General features: G+C 34.3%; 1 protein-coding gene across 2 annotated transcripts in view; it reads left to right on the top strand.

Moving 5' to 3' along the window:
* The window catches only part of Tre1 (Trapped in endoderm 1), a 63486-nt gene that overhangs the window by 6643 nt on the left and 35562 nt on the right, over positions 1-21281 (top strand). For both annotated transcript variants that reach the window (XM_068762293.1, XM_068762292.1), the window contains exon 2: positions 20705-20982. In XM_068762293.1, the coding sequence (XP_068618394.1) occupies positions 20877-20982 (106 nt within the window). In that variant the 5' untranslated portion in view covers positions 20705-20876. The remainder of the gene's footprint in view (positions 1-20704; positions 20983-21281) is intronic.

The raw sequence follows: 21281 nt of genomic DNA, 5'->3' as shown, positions 1-21281 counted from the left end.
ATATATTTTTCACAGATTTTATTATTCGTGTTCACATCTTTTTTCCAACTCAATGTCATTTATTTTTCACAAAACCTTTTATCGTCATAAATTAAGAGTGATAAGCTGGGATAAGATGGATTCGACATATAGTTCTTGCTTTGCATCTTCAGATTTTCACCTGCTTAGGTGTATTTAGAATTATTTAGACTACATGTTTAAAGTACTTCCGAAGTTAACATGATTATCGAAACTAAGTCTAAAATCCAAAAAAAAAATCTCAATTTCTATAGTAAGGAACCCTTGTCATCATAAATAATATGGCGAAAGCAACCACTGCAAGATAAGGTTGGTGATGGCAGTGTGGTATTATGGTACGCAGAGGGCGCTGCTACCCATCCTCTGGAAATCCTAGTGGCAATCCTAGTAGGATAACTATTCCTCCAAGAGAGTGCACTCTGAGTATGCGTCCTTACTCTAGGGAGAATATCCCAAAAAAGAGAATCATCCTCTATCTGACTCACACCAAGGTGATACACAAGTTATAATTAGCCAAGGTTACGGTAGAGACAGGTTCAAGGACGCTCACCATCCACAAGGCTCAGGAGCTAAAGACCAAGGTGATCACCGTTGTCCAAAAATGTGAGCAAAAGTTTTTTTTTAAATTTAAAAGTTAATGTTACAAAAACCCGGACGCCGATGTCTGTGGAATATAGATCATAAATAAAAAAGTTGACAATTCTATATAATTATTGAACAGAGTGTGAATTATATGAGATCGTATCTCGGTACTTAAAACAGCTAGCACTGTTCAAAAATATGACATATATATATTAGGCAAACCGGAAGGTAATATCATTTCTGTCGACATATTTTAGATCGATAGATAGATGATAGATGTCGATAGATTTTGTGTACTAAATGGAGAAAGGTTGTTGATAACAAAAGTGATTTGTTGATTTTAAATAAAAACTCGTTAAAAATGTACTCGTGTGAATTTAACTTACTTTCCGGTGACCCTAATATTTAAACGTAAATATATTTCATCAAAATTTGTTACGTATTTTAATATAAAATACGAAGTAACTCTTTCCCTAACCTTATATATATAGATATATATCAGACTTTACATAACAGGTTATATAAATAGAAATGTTGACAATATTTATAGAGAGAGAGAGTCAATAAATGGAAGCAATAGAAACGTCACCGTAAAACAAAACTGTTGTTTATGACCCCTACTATCGGAACTCGCAATACTATCGCAAAGATTTACAATGAGTAATAGTCATTTGTCATCTGCCAATATGACGTTCGACTTCGTGTGGGATACGAATGCTTTCATACGCAATTAAATAACTCATTATTTATATATCATGTATTTTATTTACCGAAATATAAGTCCGAATATTATACTGAAAATCAGCACTGTGGTAGGGGTTGGACCAGTGTTTCAACGTGGAGTCGACGCTCCACAGGGGAGCAATTTGATTGTTAATGCAATTCGAAAATGTACTCTACATTAGTTTAACACTATCACTTTAGTATTGAAATTAAGTACGTTACATAGGGGGGCGTATGATTTTTAGAAAGGCTAAGGTGGAGCTTAGCACAAAAAAGGTTGAGAGGTAATTAACAGGAATAAAACATAGTTAAACATAAAATAATGTAAGTCTTATTATATATTTAATCTTGTTAAGATAGATTTATTGAAATTAAAATAAAAAAATGTAAAAATCTGTGAAACAAATTGATGTACATGACAAAAATAAATAAACTAAATAAAGCTGTGATATTGCAATAGAAAGTACAACTGATGTGTTTGAGGATGGATGAAAGGAATGAAATGATTGAGAAAGGAAGATGGAATTATGGAATGATAGAAGGAAGAAAAAAAGATTTTGTGAACTATGGAAGACGAGAACGAAAATAAAAAATTCATGTGAAAAAATTGTTAAGAAATAAAAAAAACCCTGTTCCCAACAAAATAGGGGTGGAAGTCCCAATAGCGGAGGCCTCGTATTATAAAAAAAAGGTTCAGAAACACTGGGTTAGACTATATTTCTGTAGGTAGAACAGTAAAAAGTAAGTTTTTCTTATTTTTTTACTATTTTTACAATGGCGGACTTAATTTGTTATATACATTATCTACCAGTCACCCTATTAATGCAGAGATAATAGGTAAATGTTAATAAAAAAATATATAGTCTTATAGTACAGAGGTCAGCAACGTTTTTAATCAATGGTCCAATTTAAAATTTATTTCGCGGGCCGCAAATAAAGTAACACATTAATAACAAAAGTTTATTCACAATAAACATTGAATTTTATTTTAAAAAAATAAACAAGAAAAGAACAAAAACGAAATAATTTCAAATTTATATTTAAGTTTCACTTTTTCGATACAAGCAGAATATAAACCGGAATTGTTGGAACTGCTTTCTAACTAGAATCACTCAGTCTTAATCGATAGTCATTTTGATTGTTTTAGTTTACCATGTACCACCATTTTAATATAATTAGTTTTATAACAATATATTGATAAGAGATAATGGATAAAATAAATTCAATTTTAGAAGTATTTTGAGGGCCGCTTGTTGTTCACCCCTGACTCAGTATATAATATGTTAAAACTCTTTTTTTCTCTTCAATACATGGTTAAAAAAAATACGCGCAACACTTACCTTACTAACACTTACCTACTAGCTTATATTTCCTTGTCAAAGAAGGAAGAAATACCTACTGGTTTCTTCAAGGCTCTATTCAACACACATATTATTGACCCCAACGTGATTTGAACGCACAACCTGATATGTTTTTTAATACTATTGAACACGCTGGAAAATATATACATAGTTGCATAAAGAAAAAGATACACTGGATAGTCTTATCAAATAAGAAACGGTAGAGAAATAAATAACAGAAAGTTCTCGTGTACATATATACAAAACATATATATTTATGTATATAGTGCGCATTTATATATAATACATATTTATAACAACTTCAAACTGATTAGGATCGCACTTGCGTCAGAAATATTTACTAGTAAATATTTCTTAAACATTTTATTACAAATAAATAGTTACATTCGAACGTTTTCGATTGGTCTGTGTGGTATAAGATTTAGACATGAACGAAAAAGAATGTGCTGGCATTTTTTAATCATGTGATTTTAACTCCAGAAATTATACAAGATTCGCATTTATTTTAATCTATTTATTATAATTTTTTTAAATTAGACTGGCAATTTTCAACGACCAAAAAAAAATTACTGTCAAAATATGGCGGGAAACGACAGCCATGACGCCTGTATCATCTTGTCATTTAAAAAGGCGCGAAATCTGCAAGCGTACGTTAAATGCAATACGTCATCGTGCAACCAATGAAATAGTTGCACTGTCGGTATAAATGACCTAGATATTCTTAATTAACGTATGCACAGGCAACACTGTTAATGTATTGAGCAACATTAATTAACGAATGGCGAATAGACAAGATGTTTTGTTTTTTTTTTTTATTATTTTCTGTTGTAAATTTTCTTTTTTAAATATCTTTTTATTCTTTTTTTTAAGTGGCCTTATGTCCTGTGCAATTACCTTTTTATGTCATTGCTGACATTAGGTTCTGATATATTATCTGTATTTTTATATACCACGGCATTAACCCTTAATAGCCTGATTTACGAAAGTGATTTTTTTTAAATATTACTGTGTTTGCTTGAGGGTCTAGATGAAGGAAAAAATAGATTTTTTTTTAAATTTCGTTGGAAAGAATATTATACAACAGTAAAATTCGTACAGCCAACCTGTAAAAAAAATAATAGTAATGTGAACATTCGGTTTAAAAGATTGGTATCAAAATTAAAACTCTAGGCTATAAAGGGTTAACATTATACGATGATTGGTTATAGGTGTAAAAGATTTATATAATTATATGTATGTATAAAAACTTGATCAAAAAAAAATTGTGATCACTGTAAAATTGTATTATAATACGACAGGCACGTAATTTCTGGCAGTAAAAAAATTAAAAATGAATTTATCGATATTTTTAAATGCGTAGTAATTCGGATTTCAAAAAATAAACGCTGATTTGTCATTATTACGTCATTATTTCTGTAACCATTGATTGTTAGGTGTAACATACATTAATTGATAACAAATGATATATACATTCATGACTTTAAAGCAGAGTTTCTCAAACTTTTTTGTTTTGTAGACCCCTTGCCATGTTTTTCCGTGTTGGATAGACCCCCTACTTACCTGATATTGATTTCCTGTAAATTTCTAACTGTAGTGAAGTTAAAAACTTAAAGTAAAAACACACGTTGACACACATGAATAAACGTATTTTTCCCACATTCGTATTTATAGATTGACGAATTGAACAAGTCAGTGCAAGGTAGCGAAGCTCTGAGACTTCAACTCTCAGGTTTTTACAAGTTCAAAATGTATTGCGACCACAAAGCTAATACCAACATCCTACAACTTACACAATTTTATAAACATATATAATAATTTTTTTTACTTCATAGGTACTTTTATAAATAATGTAAATGTTTTGAAATTATAAGACAGTATGATGTAAGTAAATAGGTACTATCAGTGTATGTGTTGAGATCCACTATCGCGGACCCCCATTTTCATTTCATGGACCCCTAAATTTTTTTTCGCTGACGTAGACCCCTTGCAGGTTGTCATAGACCCCAAAGGGTCGATATAGACCACTTTGGGAATCACTGCTTTAAAGCTTTCACTTCGAGAAACTATCACCCTGTACAATAATTTTGCAATTTTTTGGATTCTGATTTGTATCGCTTGTGTGTTTTGTTGACAATGTGTTTTTTTCGCGTTTACTGTGCGCAGACAGGAGAGGGGTTGCCGATATTTGTTACGGACCTTTCTTATCCCAGCCGCGCCAGCCAGTCATGACAGCGTTTTATTGTTAATAATTTTTTATATTGGTAAATACAGACAATGTATATAATAATTTATGACTTTTACTATTAAACATTATTTTAAGTCGTTCCCTAAACGCTACAGACTATCAAACACCATGAGGTTTAAGACAATTTGCGGGGCAAACTTATCAAAAAAAAAAAATTGCAGTAGATTTTTTCACGAGTTCCATAAAAAAACACATATATTAAGCTTTCTGGCTTTCTATTCGATTCGAATGTATTGAAACATGAGGTAGATTTAACTTGAAGTCAATAGGAGCCATATTCCATTGTACATATTTAACAATGAATCAATATAGATAAACAAATATAAACGTCATATTTTAATTTTAACAACTGTCAAAAGTCCAATAAATTATTTTACAATAATAACTTCTTGAGATTGTTTGGCATAGATAAATGAAAACAAGTACATCAAGTTTGTTTTTTATCTGTTTCTACAACTGACAGTTTAGCACCAGTCACTTTGCCAAAAGTCATATATAATCTGTTTCACTGCAACATAACTTACGTAGTCGATGACAGCTAAACGTCAATGTATATTTATTGTCTGTTGGGATGTGATTTCAGCATGACATCGGATGCTTTCGTTTGTTATTCATACTATGAATAATAATGAATGAATTGTTTATATTCAAATTGTTTATTTACGACCGGAACGTCGGAGGGATGTAGACATATTCATTTTTTGTAAATAGTCTTTTTAATCAATAACATTTACAAAAAATACTGGGTAAATAGCAACTAGCACATTAAAGATTATAAAAGCTAATAGCTGAATTATATATGCTATAACATGTCTCTAAAGAAAAGGATTCTCTATATTCAGGCTGTAATATGTCCACTGTTGGGCTTAGACTTTATAATCTTCGGACGACCTTAACAAGGTATCTGTCCATATTTTTTTTTCGTTCCAACCCCACTATTTAGTTGGGAGCAAGGATTTACTTTATTGATTAATTTTTTTATTTCCTTTTTATTATTTTCATACTATTCCATTCTTCACAATCTCTATCATTCTGTTCTTCATTCCATAATTCATTCAATTTTTATCTTTCGCTCTTATATACTTTCGTCTATCCTCAATTACTGCAGTTTATGTCGTGTATCCCAAGGTACTTAAGTGAAGAGCAACCTATGTACTAAAATACAGAAATAATAATGAATGATTAATGATAAATAATAGTTATTTAATTTTTTTTGTATTTATTCCAAAAAAAAAACACAATCTGCTTATTTATTGCCATTAAGGCGGAACGAAGTTCGCCGGGTCAGCTAGTTTATATATATGTCACATTTTTTTTTAGTTAATTTTACATTTTATACCTGACGTCTGTCCTTTCTTCTGTGTCTGTCTATCTTATAGAAGGATGTGCATCGCTGCGTATTGTTCATGTCTGCTTATTGCCACTTCAACTTCCCACTTGCTGGGAAATGTTCATTACTTTCTTTCGTCTATAGATTTACTAGACATAAGTCGCCTTTACCAAAGATAGCTTCGATGACCGGTCTTTAACTGCATTCAGTAACTTCCCATGATATAACTATATCATCAAGTCACTTTTTTTTTTGTTTCGGTGTGGGAAATCTTCCGGTGTTCAAGATGCTCTACCTCTGGGGGGACAACAGGGGTATGTGGGATTCCTACCCACTAAAACCCCCCTACTGTGGTCGCCCTCTACGCTAAACGGGGGACCGCGGTATCTCCCGGTCAGGGATCGCCACGCGGTCTTTCCTCGCGCCGTGCTATTTTTCGATAGCCCGTCGGTATGCGTGTATATTCTATCCCCGAAACTCTAGTGGTGTTATCACGATGGTACGAGACCACGTCGAACCATCGTCCGCCTCAGAGTCGCCGAAGCTAGTGGTAGTTTAGGGCCCCCACCCTAAACTCCCGCGACTCCGAAGGCCCCGTTTATGGTAGGGGAGCCCCATTCACCGGAGGACCGTCGCGAGACGCGTCTCTGCGCTGACGGCGATCATCAAGTCACTTATTTCAACCCGTCAACCGGGTCGTGGTGGCCACAACGCCCACCGGTTACTTAAGCAATGTGCCGCGCCCACTGTCACTTCCCACGAGGAATTCCTAGAATTTACTTCTATGTAATCTACTATGAGAATATCCCTTAGGCTATGTCGCTTATATCGGTTCGTAACAGATTCCACACTGAGTAATACAAGTAATAACAAGCTAAGGATGTGTTTACACGGGGACGTCAAGCCAAAAATTACTGCTACATACACTAATTGTTTCTGCGTGCCGTATAAATCGTATTACAAACAGATAAACATATTTCAAATTTAATTTGTTTAATTTTATAAACGACTTTATATATTTCTTTTAATACGCTTTGATCTAAAACGTAAAAACACACAATAAAACGAATCAATTACGCTATATAGGTTATGTGTCAAATCTTGATTTCTAAACGCAATGCAATTTTGAAGGTTACTATTGTTTGATCTTTTAATCAGGTCGACGCTTCATTGGCGGGAAAGTTTTTTTTTTTATAACAAACAGTTGAGGGTAAAAGCATTTTCGTAATGAGGCCAGTTCGGCAGAACAAGTGAGAGAGATCGATTCATCCCGATACTAAAATGCAGCCACTTGAGAGCGAGCGACTGCTATGACGTCACAGTTTCACAATCGCATCGTCGAAGCGCCTGGAATTGAGCAGATTCATTATAACGAGGTAAAATGCGGGTCGCTTTCAACCGGTTCTCTTGTAAATATATAGTGAACAGCTATGTCCAGCTGTGGACCGTTTTACGGCTGAAATAATAACACGTATTCCTATATACATAGGCACTAGTATATATATTGTGATCAAAAAGATATTTTCATTTAAAACTAGACCGAGTCCTTTAGACCTTGGAAAAAAAAATTCCAAGCCTGCATGTCAAGCATCTGTAGGAGTGGTCGTAGTACTGTAGCTTCTTGTTCTTCTGTAGCCTCTAGTCCTTCGGTAGCCTCTTGACCTTCGGTAGCCTCTTGTCCTTCGGTAGCCTCTTGTCCTTCGGTAGCCTCTTGTCCTTCGATAGCCTCTTGTCCTTCGGTAGCCTCTTGTCCTTCGGTAGCCTCTTGTCCTTTGGTAGCCTCTTGTCCTTCAGTAGCCTCTTGTCCTTCGTCTACTGTAGCGTCATCTGTCATTTATCCGTTTCATTGCCGCCGCCGCCGCGATGCGATCGACGGTCACGTGGGTAAGAGCTCGTTGCTAGGCAACGCGTGTTTAAGTGGCGCGCGATATGCACGCCACACATCTCTTTGTCAAAAGTTGGAATAACATTTGGTTCAGACAAAACTATTTTAAAGCATGCTATGTGTCTCCAACTACCGTATTCGCCTGATTTGGCTCCGTGCGACTTCATTCAGCAAACTCAAAAGGCCAATGTGGGAACGCCGTTTGGACACTATTGAGGCGATAATTACCGAATCGAAGAATGTCTTGAGGCTATACCGGGAAATAACCACATTACTATATTGCCCCCCCTCCCCCGTGTACTATGTGAGCAGATTAGAAGACAATTATGTCAGTTCTGTCGCAAACATATCTCGAATACTCTATTTTAATATATATAACCATTTAAGAAGAGTATAAAAATAAAAAGAGATGTGAAAAATTAATAACAAATAAAAAAAGTCCTTGTCCCACACCAAATAGGAACGAGAGGTCCCCAATCAAGGGGGCCTCTAATATATATTTATAACCATTAAACAAAAGACAATAATCTGTGATAGTAATGGACATAACAGCAGTGTTTGAGGATGGATGAATGGGACGGAATGAAAGAGAAAGATAAAGATAGAACTGCAGAGTGAAAGAACGGAGACAAAGATAATATGAATTATGGAAGAATAGAATAGAAATAAAAAACCAGATTAAAAAAAAATAAAGATATATATAACACTGTTTTCTAATAATTCTCAGGCCTCTACTACTGAGCTATCAATGACCTCAAAAAAACCATAAATTCATGTAAATCTATGTACAATTGCCAAGTGTGTTCGTAACCGTAAAACTCTGGAACGGCTTCACTAATTCCGCTTTTTTATATTTTAATTAAAGCACAAGAAAGGTTCTCATGAAAAAAAAACATGAGAATATTGTAAAGATAATTGTAAAAACAACTTTTTTTCTTTTTTTGATACAAACCACAGAGTAAATTAAAACATCTTCCCCTAACTGTCAAACTTTTGACAGCAAAAAAATGGCGTATTCCATGAAACAATAAATTGAAAAAAAAAAAACATTTTTATTGTTTCTTTCGGATTCATAGCCATCATCATTATCATTTCAGCTGAAGGATGTCTTATATAAAGGCTTCTCTTTCACATAAATTTCACATAAAGGCTTATTAGAATGCAATTGATAAAAAAAATCAACCATACAAAGTTCGTGAAGGCAAATTGTACGTAATTATACTGATTGTTAGTAAAACTTACAAAATTCGTTCGAAATGCGTGTCGGAATTCAAATTAAAGGTTAAAACACTTGCAAAGCATTTGAAGAAATCAATATACGTCATTACATGTTTTGTTTATAAACATACACTGAATCAAATGCGCGGGAATTACTCGGTGTGAATCAACATGGCGGGTGACGTTTGGCGCGAATTTTTTTTTTTTTCTGTAATCACATCACAGGTACACGCATTTAATATTAAATGTGTATAGTACCCGGCGAAAAATATTGCACATCGATCTTTGGAAAGAGACAATCGGATAATTTCGGCTTTGTAGAGCGTTATCTCGGTCGCACGAAATACAAACAGTCCGATTTATTAAGAGCTGTTAAAACAAGTATATAAAATGAGACATAGTAATAATAATAATAATAATAATAATTGTCAGTTACTTTCATTTCACTATCTGTGCTTGAAAGCAGGTCAGGATTTATTATAATGTCTCATTTAACAATAGGTATAACGGTGTTTATTATGTACAGTTGTGATTTTTCTAAATAATTATATACGTAAACATAATGCGAACATGTTTTATTTTATTTTACCCCAACCTGAAACCGCCACTTATAGAAAAATTGATGTATTTTATACAAAGAATAAAAACTAATCAAAAGAAGCTAATGATACTTGTTTTACAGCTCCTAATAGATACCGGACTGTTTGTATTTCGTGCGACAGAGATAACGCTCTACGAAGCCGAAATTATCCGATTGTCTGTTTCCAAAGATCGATTAAATCTCAGTTAAAAATCTCAAAAAAAAATACATGTAAATTTAAAAATAAACACAATTAAAATATATATATGGGGGATTCTTCATAGAGCCTGTAAGTAGAAGTAGTAGTAGAAGTGTCTATATATATATACACGTTTTCTTACCTCTACCGTCATTGTTAGACTTATATTTAAGATTTTTTTATATTGTATATTCTCTTCGTTTAATTTTAATTTCTAATTCAAATTTATATCAATCTATCTTTTACATTATTTACCTTTTTCTTCTGAAGTGTATATTTATATTGTTTCTATTTTTACTGCTAGTCTTTTGGCTTTGTGCAGCTTTAACAAAAGCAGCAACAAATTTTTTTTGGTTGATCGTATTCCAGTAACAATGATGACATTTGCACGAAGAGGGAGTATACCCGTGTAGGTTGTAGTGTTGTAGTGTACTGTACTGTATTGTAGTGAAGGCTTGCGAAGTAAGGACTACTCGGCAGTCGGAAACGACACGGGCCGATCCTGACCCTCGTTTACGGGCGCTGGTATACGATGGGAGCTCCATATCTTCTGTATACTCGTCATGTTTATCATATATTTATACCAATTTAAATCTCTCTTGTTTTATTGTTTCTGAAGAAGCTTTATTGGTATTGAGTTCATGGAGCGGAAGGGTCCGTGAACTAGATTTAACCCTTTCATCCCGGATGGTACATGTGTACCACAAATGTGTGAAAACCCCTGGAACCTAAAATGATCGCTCGTTTTCAGCGGAAATTGTACCAGGCCGTTGTTTATGCTGTTTTGAGGTTATGTACAAAAATCGCAAGCTTTCTGCATGACTCCAGCTAGTCTAGCGCTAATTTCCATTGTCTGCGCGTGGTTTTGGTGTATAATTTTTTTGATAAATTTTATGTTTTAGTATTCCGGGACGAAAGGGTTAGGTTAGGTTAGGTTAGGTTAACTAGAAACTAAAAGCTGGGGAGGCGCCTACCAGTTGCACGGGGACGCTCGCACGTTGTTAAAGCTCTTCGCGGTAGAGCTTTGACGGAGTGTGTTGCTGGAGTGTGCTTGCGGGTTAGGACGGCAGCATGGACCACAGACGAGCCGAGGAGGGATCCGGATCCAACGACGGTCCGCCCACGCTGTTTTTGCGGTTAGGGAGCTGGCGGCCGCTCACAAAAAACGGGTGTTGTGAATTTAAATGTGAAAACTATGTTCGACCAATAAAAAATATCAACCAATCACAAGTCGAGAAATTTTGTAGAGCGCCCTCTATCGCTCGATGTATATAAAGAATTATATTTCTGTGGAATTCCCCGTTTTCGACAAATTATTTTTACGCGGTAAATATGGACCACATAAATTTTTTTTTGGTTAGAAAATAACTCGAAACTTCAGTTAATAATATGAAATTGCTAAATCACATAACCACTGTCTATGGTCTAACAATATGCGATCTTTATTGTGGTAAATTGAGTCTAAATACGTTTCATCACTTGAAGATGCTGATGATGGTTGACTCCACACCCGTTTAGAATTGACTGAACGCTTGTACAAAGTAATGAGATAAAGGATCCTACCAATTTTATTTTATTGATAACTTCGTATGCTATTTTCTAATTTGACTGAAATTTTCACCGCACAAAAAAGATGGGACAGTATTTATTTGTCATTGATAGAAAATTTCCGATTGGAATGCCTCACACGAATTTCCTATTATTTTTAATTCTTCGTAATATCACAATGCGTCATCGTATGATATATGCTTATCTTTTTCCTATTAGATTTTGAATTTTCATCTATTACGAATAATAAATATATTTAATTTAAAAGTAATGCTTTACTAAATACTGTATGTTTATATGTAATTAGATAGATAAAAGATAAAATTCATTTATTCAACATTGGAACTTTTAAAAGAACTCTTAGTTTATTTTATTTTTGACTTTACTCGGTGTTATAATTGTAGGGAAGACGCAGGAAGAAATACCACAAGGACACATCTTTTTTTTGACACAAGTTTAAGACAGATATATATCTGTACAATTCATCAGATATAACCTAAATAGAATCTAAATAACCAGGCGAGAAATTTTGAATAATAAGCTTTTTCACTTTTATTATGCGTTTTGAATTTTATAATCGGTAGTTCAATAATGTTTTGCGGAATTTTATTAAAAACTCTGTTTCCGATTTGTAACACAAATTAATTAGAGAAATTTCCAGTCGTAACTTGGTACAGTCAGTTTCCCACGGCGCCTTGTAAATACACTATGGACGTCCCCCATTTTTCTGAATTAATTATAATTATTGTCCACGTTCGAAAATTATCATAAACATTTAGAGGCCACTGTAAGAATATTGACCTCTTTAAACCGATTTCTCAAGAAAATTCGCAGCCCTAAACTGTAAAAAGCACGAATGGCTCTCTTTTGCAAAACAAAGATATTTTCAATATCCGTGACTCTATCTTAAAGCATCAATACATAGAACATGATGCTGTAGAAATAACTGAAAGTCATCATTTAAAATTTATAACCTCAAAGTTTCATTCTTTGCGCATAACAGATAACACAACAGTTGCGTACGTGTATATGTCAAAGTGACAGCTGTCAAAATTTCTTTAAATGCCGGTAAATATGGTGTTTTTTGATATAAATGATTTTTGTTATTACTGGCAAGTTTGTCCATGTGAGGTCTATGTTCGAGATTTGTCTATGCGGTCAAATCGGGAATGAGGAGGCGAATGAAATTGAACGACATACTCCGGTGGATCAGCGCGCAGAACAGATGGTCGACGGGGCTTCAAGGGTTATGATTGGAGACAATGGGCCAGCGAGTGTGGGGGATGAACTCCACCCACAAGGTGGATAAATGAGTTTGTTAAGATCGTCAGAAATTTGGGAATCCTATACTTTGCTCTTCATAAATTAGCCAGACAGCAGCATTACTATAGGCGTATGAAATCACCGAACACAGGATTATGGAGAATTCAGGCCAGATATTTCTCTGCCATTAGTAGTAGGAGTTGCACTGACGATAAAAAGCGCAGATGTAGCGCTGGTCTCCTTCTGCAAGAGCGTCATGGGACAGGAGAGGGCTGATCCTGCTCGTAGATGGTCGTGATGAACCCTCTACTGCTTGACTCTACTGGACATATCGCCACTCCTCGGACTAAAGGTTAACTAGAGTAGGGTTAAGATAGAGTTCGTGGGAGAGTGGAGTTCTTCATGTTCCACTCAATGCGAACACGAGTAGGGTAGTAACGTGAAGTGGTCTCGTGTTTATTAATTTCCTTTATTGGAGATAGACAGTAACAAAAGACAGTAAGAAAGTACAAACTTAGAAGCTTAGAAATATAAAATTAGTTATAGTTGTTACCATAAGGTAGGGTAGTCATAAGACTATCTCACTGAGAACATGATTGAACATTGCTGCGATACAGCGAGGATGCCGGAGGAGGCACCGCTTCCTCCTAGGATGTGTCTTGGCATAGTACTGAGGAGACCCGGCGGTCTCTCCAAAGGTACCAAAGATGAACGAGGGGGTTTTATGGTTAGTGATCCCACATAACCCAGTCCTATAAGGCAAGATATCTTCTGTCCATCCTGAAGGTTTTCCCCCTGAAACAAAAAAAAGCGTTCGAATTATAAATCCTCGTTCGAAATTAAATTCGAACGCGCAAAATTATTAAAAAAAAGTATTGAGCCCGTAGTGGCCAGTAATACGAAGCGTTCTTAAATTAATAATATGTTATAATCTGTTTTAATATTATTTCAATGGCACATTTAAAAATCCGGAACCGTATACATTACGCACATCAATCAGAAATAGACTGCATTTGTATCCAACTAAACAACATCCTGCAAAAACATAAACCACGTATTCTATTTTTAAATATAACATTTACGGTTGAACTAACACAGATTTTAACCGTCCATCTGCTGTTTATGATATTTGATAAATAAAACTTTTAAAAATAAAGGTGTATACACACACATGTTTAATAAACTCTTTGAAATATTCAAAAGGAAGTTTGTAATGGTGGCCCACTTAACATACTTTCGATTCGGATACTGAATTCGAAGTACTCGGAATAATAAATTCTATACGGTTTTTATTGACGAATCGGAAAGTTTTACGTCATTTAATATGAGTAACATAACACAAACTCATCTGTCGGCATTTGAGTTTTGTTGGCGGTGTCAGAAAACAAGATGGCGGAAAAAAAATATATTTATTTTATTATTTTACTTTCGGTTGACACGTCATTTCTTCTGCTCCAGACAACAGATGTTTATTATTAAAAAAAGTGCGCATGACGTTTTAAGTTGGATAATGTCTCCAAGGAGGAAACAATAAAAAAAATAAGATGATTTTATATATATTTATTATCTGTGCTCATAATATTTATTTGACAGTTCTAAAACATGATTTCTGTTATCATAAAAACGTAGTGATGTTCCTATATCAAAGTTTCATATATTAATATTATCTGTGCTCATAATATTTATTTGACAGTTATAAAACATGATTTCTGTTGTCATAAAAACGTAGTGATGTTCGTATATCAAAGTTTCACCGGTTCAATCGGTAATCGGGTCACGTTTGGCCACTTTAGAGTTAAGTGGCAGATTATTGGCGATCAATATTCAATAGGCAACATGTAAACAATGCCGACCTTGGTGACGCATTCAAGTGCCTCTGATCATCACATCGGTTCATCACTATAGATAATTTTTTTTTTATTTCATTTATAGAACGCTTTTTAACACGTTCCATGCCGCGGCAATTTTTGAACACTTTCCATTCAGGCAGCATGAGCCGTATACAACCCACGCTATAAAAATTAAAAATGTAGTTTAAGACATGCTTTACACTTTTTCAATACTACAAAGCTATAATTAGCGGGAAAAAGTTATAAATTTTAATAAGCATTACATTGCATGCGTGATGTGATGTTATATATATTCGAGCCTACAATTCATTTGTTTAAGAATCCTTTGTTTTTCAATGAGAACTGCAAATGGCCTGAACGGAAAGTGCAGCGGGGGTCGTATACGCCCCACATCTTTTTAAACGGTTTTATTTAGTTCGACCCGTACGGAATTTATTTATTTGGGTCAAAATTAGAAAATGAAATTTAAGCACCTTCCCGTTGTCAGATTGATCTGAAATTTGGTAAACACATTTAATTTAGATGACAATACAATATAATAAAATCAATAACATTATAAATCTAAGATGGCCGCGGATACATAATGGCGGATTACATATTTTTCCTTAACCCCCTCAATATGGGTATCAAATTAAAGGGCTACACTAGTAAAACTCGATGATTATGTCAAAATTTTAAATTCAAGATGGACTCCGTTCCAATATGGCGGACTAGGTACATATTTTTCCACAACCACCACAATATGGGTATCAAAAAACCGTTTAACTCAAAAGTTTTTTAAATGTATTTATTCTATCTTCATATAAATCCATTTTTGATTTATCTTGTCCAAAACCAGAGGGTAGATGATCGTATTCATGTACCGTTTATTTTGCAACTGGTAGTTTATTTAAACTTATCTGATCTGTGGCCGGTGTGGCAAAAATATCTAGAAAATATCTACTAGAGATGATAATACACTGACAGTTTTCGTGGTAGAGTGAATATTGAATTTGGTATGTGATGACTCGAGCTACGGAGTAATAAAGATGTTCCCAATGGATGTCTAATAGATTCAGGCGTTACCTTGCGGAAGTCCATCCTAAGTAAGAAAGGGACTAATATATAGCTACTTTCATTGTTACATGTTTGTTTATTAATTTTAACTCTTTTTCTACATTTTACATATAACGACGAACTTAATTCAAGCTTATATTATTAACTTCAAGCTCAACTACAGTTTTCGAACCTTCGCTTTGAATACTCAACGATTCCAGAGACGAATATAATACATAGAGGACTGAAAGAATTTTAGATAGACTTCTATGGAGAATAGCACAAAAAAGGTTCGGGAGACACTGTCCTAGAATTTCTTAACGTGTGTGTAACATCATATTCGGGAAAATCGACGACGGAAGTAAATTCAATATAGATGAGTGGCGCGTGTATTGTCACCGCTAATTTACTAACAGCGTAATGGATACGACTGATATAATTCAATTGCGCGGCAAATTGTCAGGATAAAACGATTACCACCCGTTTCATATACAGGATGATCGATTAAAAGCGTAACAACTTCAATGGTATGGTCATTTGACAGCAAAAAGTTTTCATGCTTTTAATTTTTTCTTAAGGAATGAAACAGGCCTAAAATTTTCAAGGTAGATTTTGAAAAGGCACTTTTAGCAAAAAATAAAAAACGGAAAATAACCGGACTTTATGTAATTAAAAATATAAGTTCTAATAAATAGATAAATGTAAAACCTTATTATGTTTTTTATATTTTTTTTATTTCAAATTGTGTTTCTATTTTTATATAAAAATGGAAATATCATGTTCAGATTAGATTTTACGAAAATATAATTTGTACCAAACTGTCAGGAGACATCACGTTTTAAAAAGTACTTCCTACTTGTAATGTATGAAATGTATATTTTGTTCCGTTTTTATTTATTAATATTTTGAAATTGTTTTTTTCCTCATTAATTTTGTATTCTATTATTTTTGATACAATATTTTATGAATGTTTTTAATTTTGCTTTTTTTTAAATTAACATGTTAGAATTGTTTTTTTTTATTAATTACCTTTATTAATATTTTTTAAATTAGTCTTTTTTGTGTCGTAATTAGACGTAATAAAGTCATAGGTATTTTTTTATTTTGTCACTCAATTATAATAATTCAACATCGGAGGGTGACAACCTTCAAACTTAAAAAAAGAATTCAAGTTATAATCACCTTAATTCTTAAATTAAGTAATTTAGTCAAGGTGCAACTTCAAACCCGTCTAAGCTGGTGATGTTAAGAGATGATAAGAATGCTCAATGTGATATAATCTAGACTCAGATTAAACTCTTCTAGAATGGCATAATTTACCTTAAACATACTAGGGTCCTGAACGCAATCGTTTAAGAAGAATCAACAAAAAACACAGACTGATATTCCCTTTTTTTTATTCAGAAATGATTTCCCATTCTCGCGGCCTTGTCGCAAATTCGAACAGTTTTAGGACAGTAAATTTTGGACGGTGTACCGATTAGGAATGTAAATATCGTCCCCCAGTCAACCATCGATGTTTACACAGGGCATACGTGCCAATAAAATACGTTGACAGAATGCTTATTGCCGTTAAAAACGTTATCTGATCAAGATGGCGGACTTTCCCGCCAAAATTATATATTGGCGGTAATCTGAGAGTAAGTTTATGTTATTCTATATTAGTCATGTTACAAGATATTATTATTAATATGTGTTATGTATTTTTTTATTAGTGTGCATGTTCCACTAGAAGGACTGTCGTCATAGTAAGGATTGGTTATGGAGGCGATCTCTGAGGAAGATTTATACCTTTTTTTGACTCTGTGTTTGGCACTAATCGATGTAACATAACTCCTGAAGATGCCCCGTGGAGGGGTGAAACACGTGTTGAGTAATTTGGTGGTGGCGGTTGTGTGATTCGCATTGTTTGCCGCATACGCATTTATCAGCGGGCTGGCGGGCGGTGAATTTCATTGCACGACTTCCACTGCATGTGCGGAAGTGGCTTAATATTGGTCCTTTTCTTACTGAAGATTTATACCTTGCAATAGGCGTTTATTTGCTGAAATGAAGTGTGTGTTACTGGTGATGACTTATGGATCTGAAACGTGATCAATTGGGATTTATAAAAATGTCCAAGGTCACCCAGAGATCAATTGAATGGGATATACTTGGAATTTCGCTGCGTGCTTTTTTTAAAAAAAGTTTACGTACGTAACTCGAAGAATTGCTCATGTGAGGTGGCAGTTGGCAGACCACGTCACCTGTGCAACCGAAGTCCTCGAGTGGCAGCCACGAGCCGGTAGACGTTACTTGAGAAGGTTTCTTACATGTGGGCAACGAAAACCGGTCATCGTGATGATCTTTGGGGAGGCAAACGCCTTGTAGCGGGCGTCTGTGGGCAAACGTGATGATGAACATCGCATCACTTATGGACAAAGAGGAGAGTCGCGGGACTTTTCTAGAGTACTGCAGAAGGTTCATAGTAGAAACCATTAAAAGGAACAAGTAGGCAAAAAAAATGTTTATTAAAGCTGTGATAATTGTAGTGTGAAAAATACTTAAGTAACTAAGAAAGGGACTAATATATAGCTGCTTACACTTACTGTTATACTACTTATAGGATCTTTATTTCTCTCTCTTATATAGGATATATATTCCTCTCTCTTATACAGGATCTATATTTCTCTCTCATAGAAGATAAACTGATTATGTAAAAATTAACAAAAGAATGTTACAATAGCATTTTGTTTGCCTGTTGTTTACAGTTAAACAATGTTTAGCTTATTAAGTCACGCGGCAAAAGTTGATTTTATGAAGTTATTGTTGCATGAAAACTTGCGTTCACCCACATGCTCAATGGCACTGTTATTGCAGTACCATATCCATGTGTTCTAAATACCTGTTGATTATCGTAAATATTTGTTTTTTTATGCCCCCACCCCCCCTATTGGGGGCGTTTTGTACCTCTATTTTTGGGAAGGACAGGGTCGTTTTAATTCTTTTAATAATTCTTTTTTTTACACTCTTCTTATAATATTTCTTGTTTGATTTGTTACGTTTGTTGTGTTGACGATTGTTGCAAAGATTTGTTTACACGTGGAACAAATGCTTATGATATTATTTTAGTGTGATAAAATCGTCGTTGAATGCAGACTTTCATCCGGTCCTATGGGGAATCGATAGAAACCCATGTCCAGCTGTGAACGTCCTGCCGCTGAAATTATTTTAGTTTGGGATCCATGTTTGGGCATTTTAATCCCATTATGACACGCGACGCCTATCTGCAAAATCTTTTAGTCGCTTCCGACTTAATTTCCGACTAAATAGATTAGTTGTCTTAATTTCAATATTGAAATTGCTGATCTAACTCTGTTCTTGGCGCCTTCTATCAACACATGGTGCAAATTTCCTTACACGCCACTTAAATTACAATTAGGTGTTGGGTTTATATTAGGAAATATTTTAAAATGATTTTGTCAATTACATTCATCTCCTTTTTAAAGTTCACTTAATGCTCTGTAGGTTTTTAAGGAGAATAAGTAAGACAGCAATCATAATGTACATGGCATTTGCATTGAATCTGTGCATTTGACAGTTCGCCGCGAACTCCGCTCATTTGACATATTGTCGCGAACTTCACTCATTTGACAGTTGTATCGGTCAGTACTTATAATAGAATATTTTTTTTGTTTACACATTTACTTCACTTTAAAATATGACGCATTAATTTATTATGAATACAACAGACTAGTCAAATCTGGCAGTAGTCTAAAATCAACGGTCTAGGCCTATAATCAGTGGCGTAGCTATGGTATTTGGGGCCTGGGGCAGATTGGGCTTTGGTGCCCCCCCCCCCCCCAGAGTCTAAATAATTTCAAAATCCAGAACAGAATGTAGTTAACATATTTTTTTTTGTTCAAAATAATAATAAATATATTTAAAATAACATTAGATATTAATAAAATTTATTGGGAAAATTTAAAAACGAAAATTCCTCGCTTTTTGGCCTGCAAAGTCATTAATCACATTTTCAAAATCAAGTGTCGACTAGTTCGAAACACAGATATGTGTTTTTGTGATTTAGGGCCCTTTTAAAAAACACTTTATGTGTTTTGCGAATGAAAGGCTTATTAAACACTGTGTATATTATAATTTGTAACCGTTTACTTTTTTCAATGTTCATATTATTTTACAACTTTTTTAGCACAAAAACAGTAAAATTCGATATTCTTTTTATGTTATTTACTTTAAATTATGGTTTTTATTTTTCTTTTAAAATTTCATTACTCATCATTCAAAAAAAATATTTTCAACTTTGGTGCCCCCCCTGCTTGTGGTGCCTGGTGCGGCCGCCCCGCTCGCCACCCCCTAGCTACGCCACTGCCTATAATGAAGTATAATATAAAATATAATTTTAGGCAACTATGTATCGGGAGACTTCTTTAAACTTAAAAGAGCCGGAACGAATGAAAGTGATCAATATAGTCCAGCTGATTTGCAAGTTGAAGTGGGGGAATGTTGGCCACGGAACGCAAAACAGATGGCTGATGATGAGGCCTGGAATGGAGACCACGACGCAGCGAAGAACGTTCAGTACGGTTCAGAGTCATTACACGCTGGCTACGAAAACAGAGAAGGCTATGTCCAATAGTTTTCGAGTTAAATAATTTTAACTCAATAATTACACATGTTAAAAAACAGTATTCATTGTATACTTTAAAGGTCAATTCTCTCGTCGTTCAACAAACAATTATATACTTTTAATGTCTTGAAAAATACACACGAAACACGAAGCGCAAAACAGCTTACACTCTAACATAAGACAGTGACGTGAATTCATTTACATCAAACATATTTACAAACATTCTTTCTTTTGTTTCAGACAAACAATACTACGTTAAAAATTACGAAAGAAATCCGGACCAGTTTAAATACCTTATAAATACGATAAAGTAATCGAAAAAGGATTTAAAAAAATGTTAAATGATTTATTCCTGTTTAAATTTGGAGCAAAAAGGTTTTAGTTGTGATTAAAGTCAAAGATTAAAAAAATAATGGAGGAGATTATTCATAATTCGACTCTTGCCACGATATACCCACGTGAAGCGACCATCATGGCGGCGGTCTGCGCTTGTATCTTCAGCGTCATTGGTGTTGTGGGTGAGTGCATTTTAGCAATTTTTTTTTAAATAGATCACTTATTTAAATTTAGAACGGATATTTGAATTATTATTGTTTCGAAGATGTCAGTTCTCTTAGTAAGGCTTTTACAGTTTCAGTAAGAAATTTGTTGCACGACTACCACTGCATGTGCGGAAGTGGCTAAATATTGGTCCTTTTCTTACTTCGAATAAAACCGGATGAGAGTAAATACAAATTCATATGCTTCGTGTTAAAAAAAGACGGTACTGTTTTAAAACAAGTGCGTTCTCCGTGTAATGTTGTCGGAAGAAAAAAAA

This window comes from Battus philenor, unplaced genomic scaffold (assembly GCF_028537555.1).
Source record: "Battus philenor isolate CCGP_79_NKW_IND1 unplaced genomic scaffold, ilBatPhil1.0.hap1 SCAF_16, whole genome shotgun sequence".
Lineage (NCBI taxonomy): Eukaryota > Metazoa > Arthropoda > Insecta > Lepidoptera > Papilionidae > Battus > Battus philenor.
Note: the sequence above shows the minus strand (reverse complement) of the source record. Positions and strands in the feature narration are given on the sequence as shown.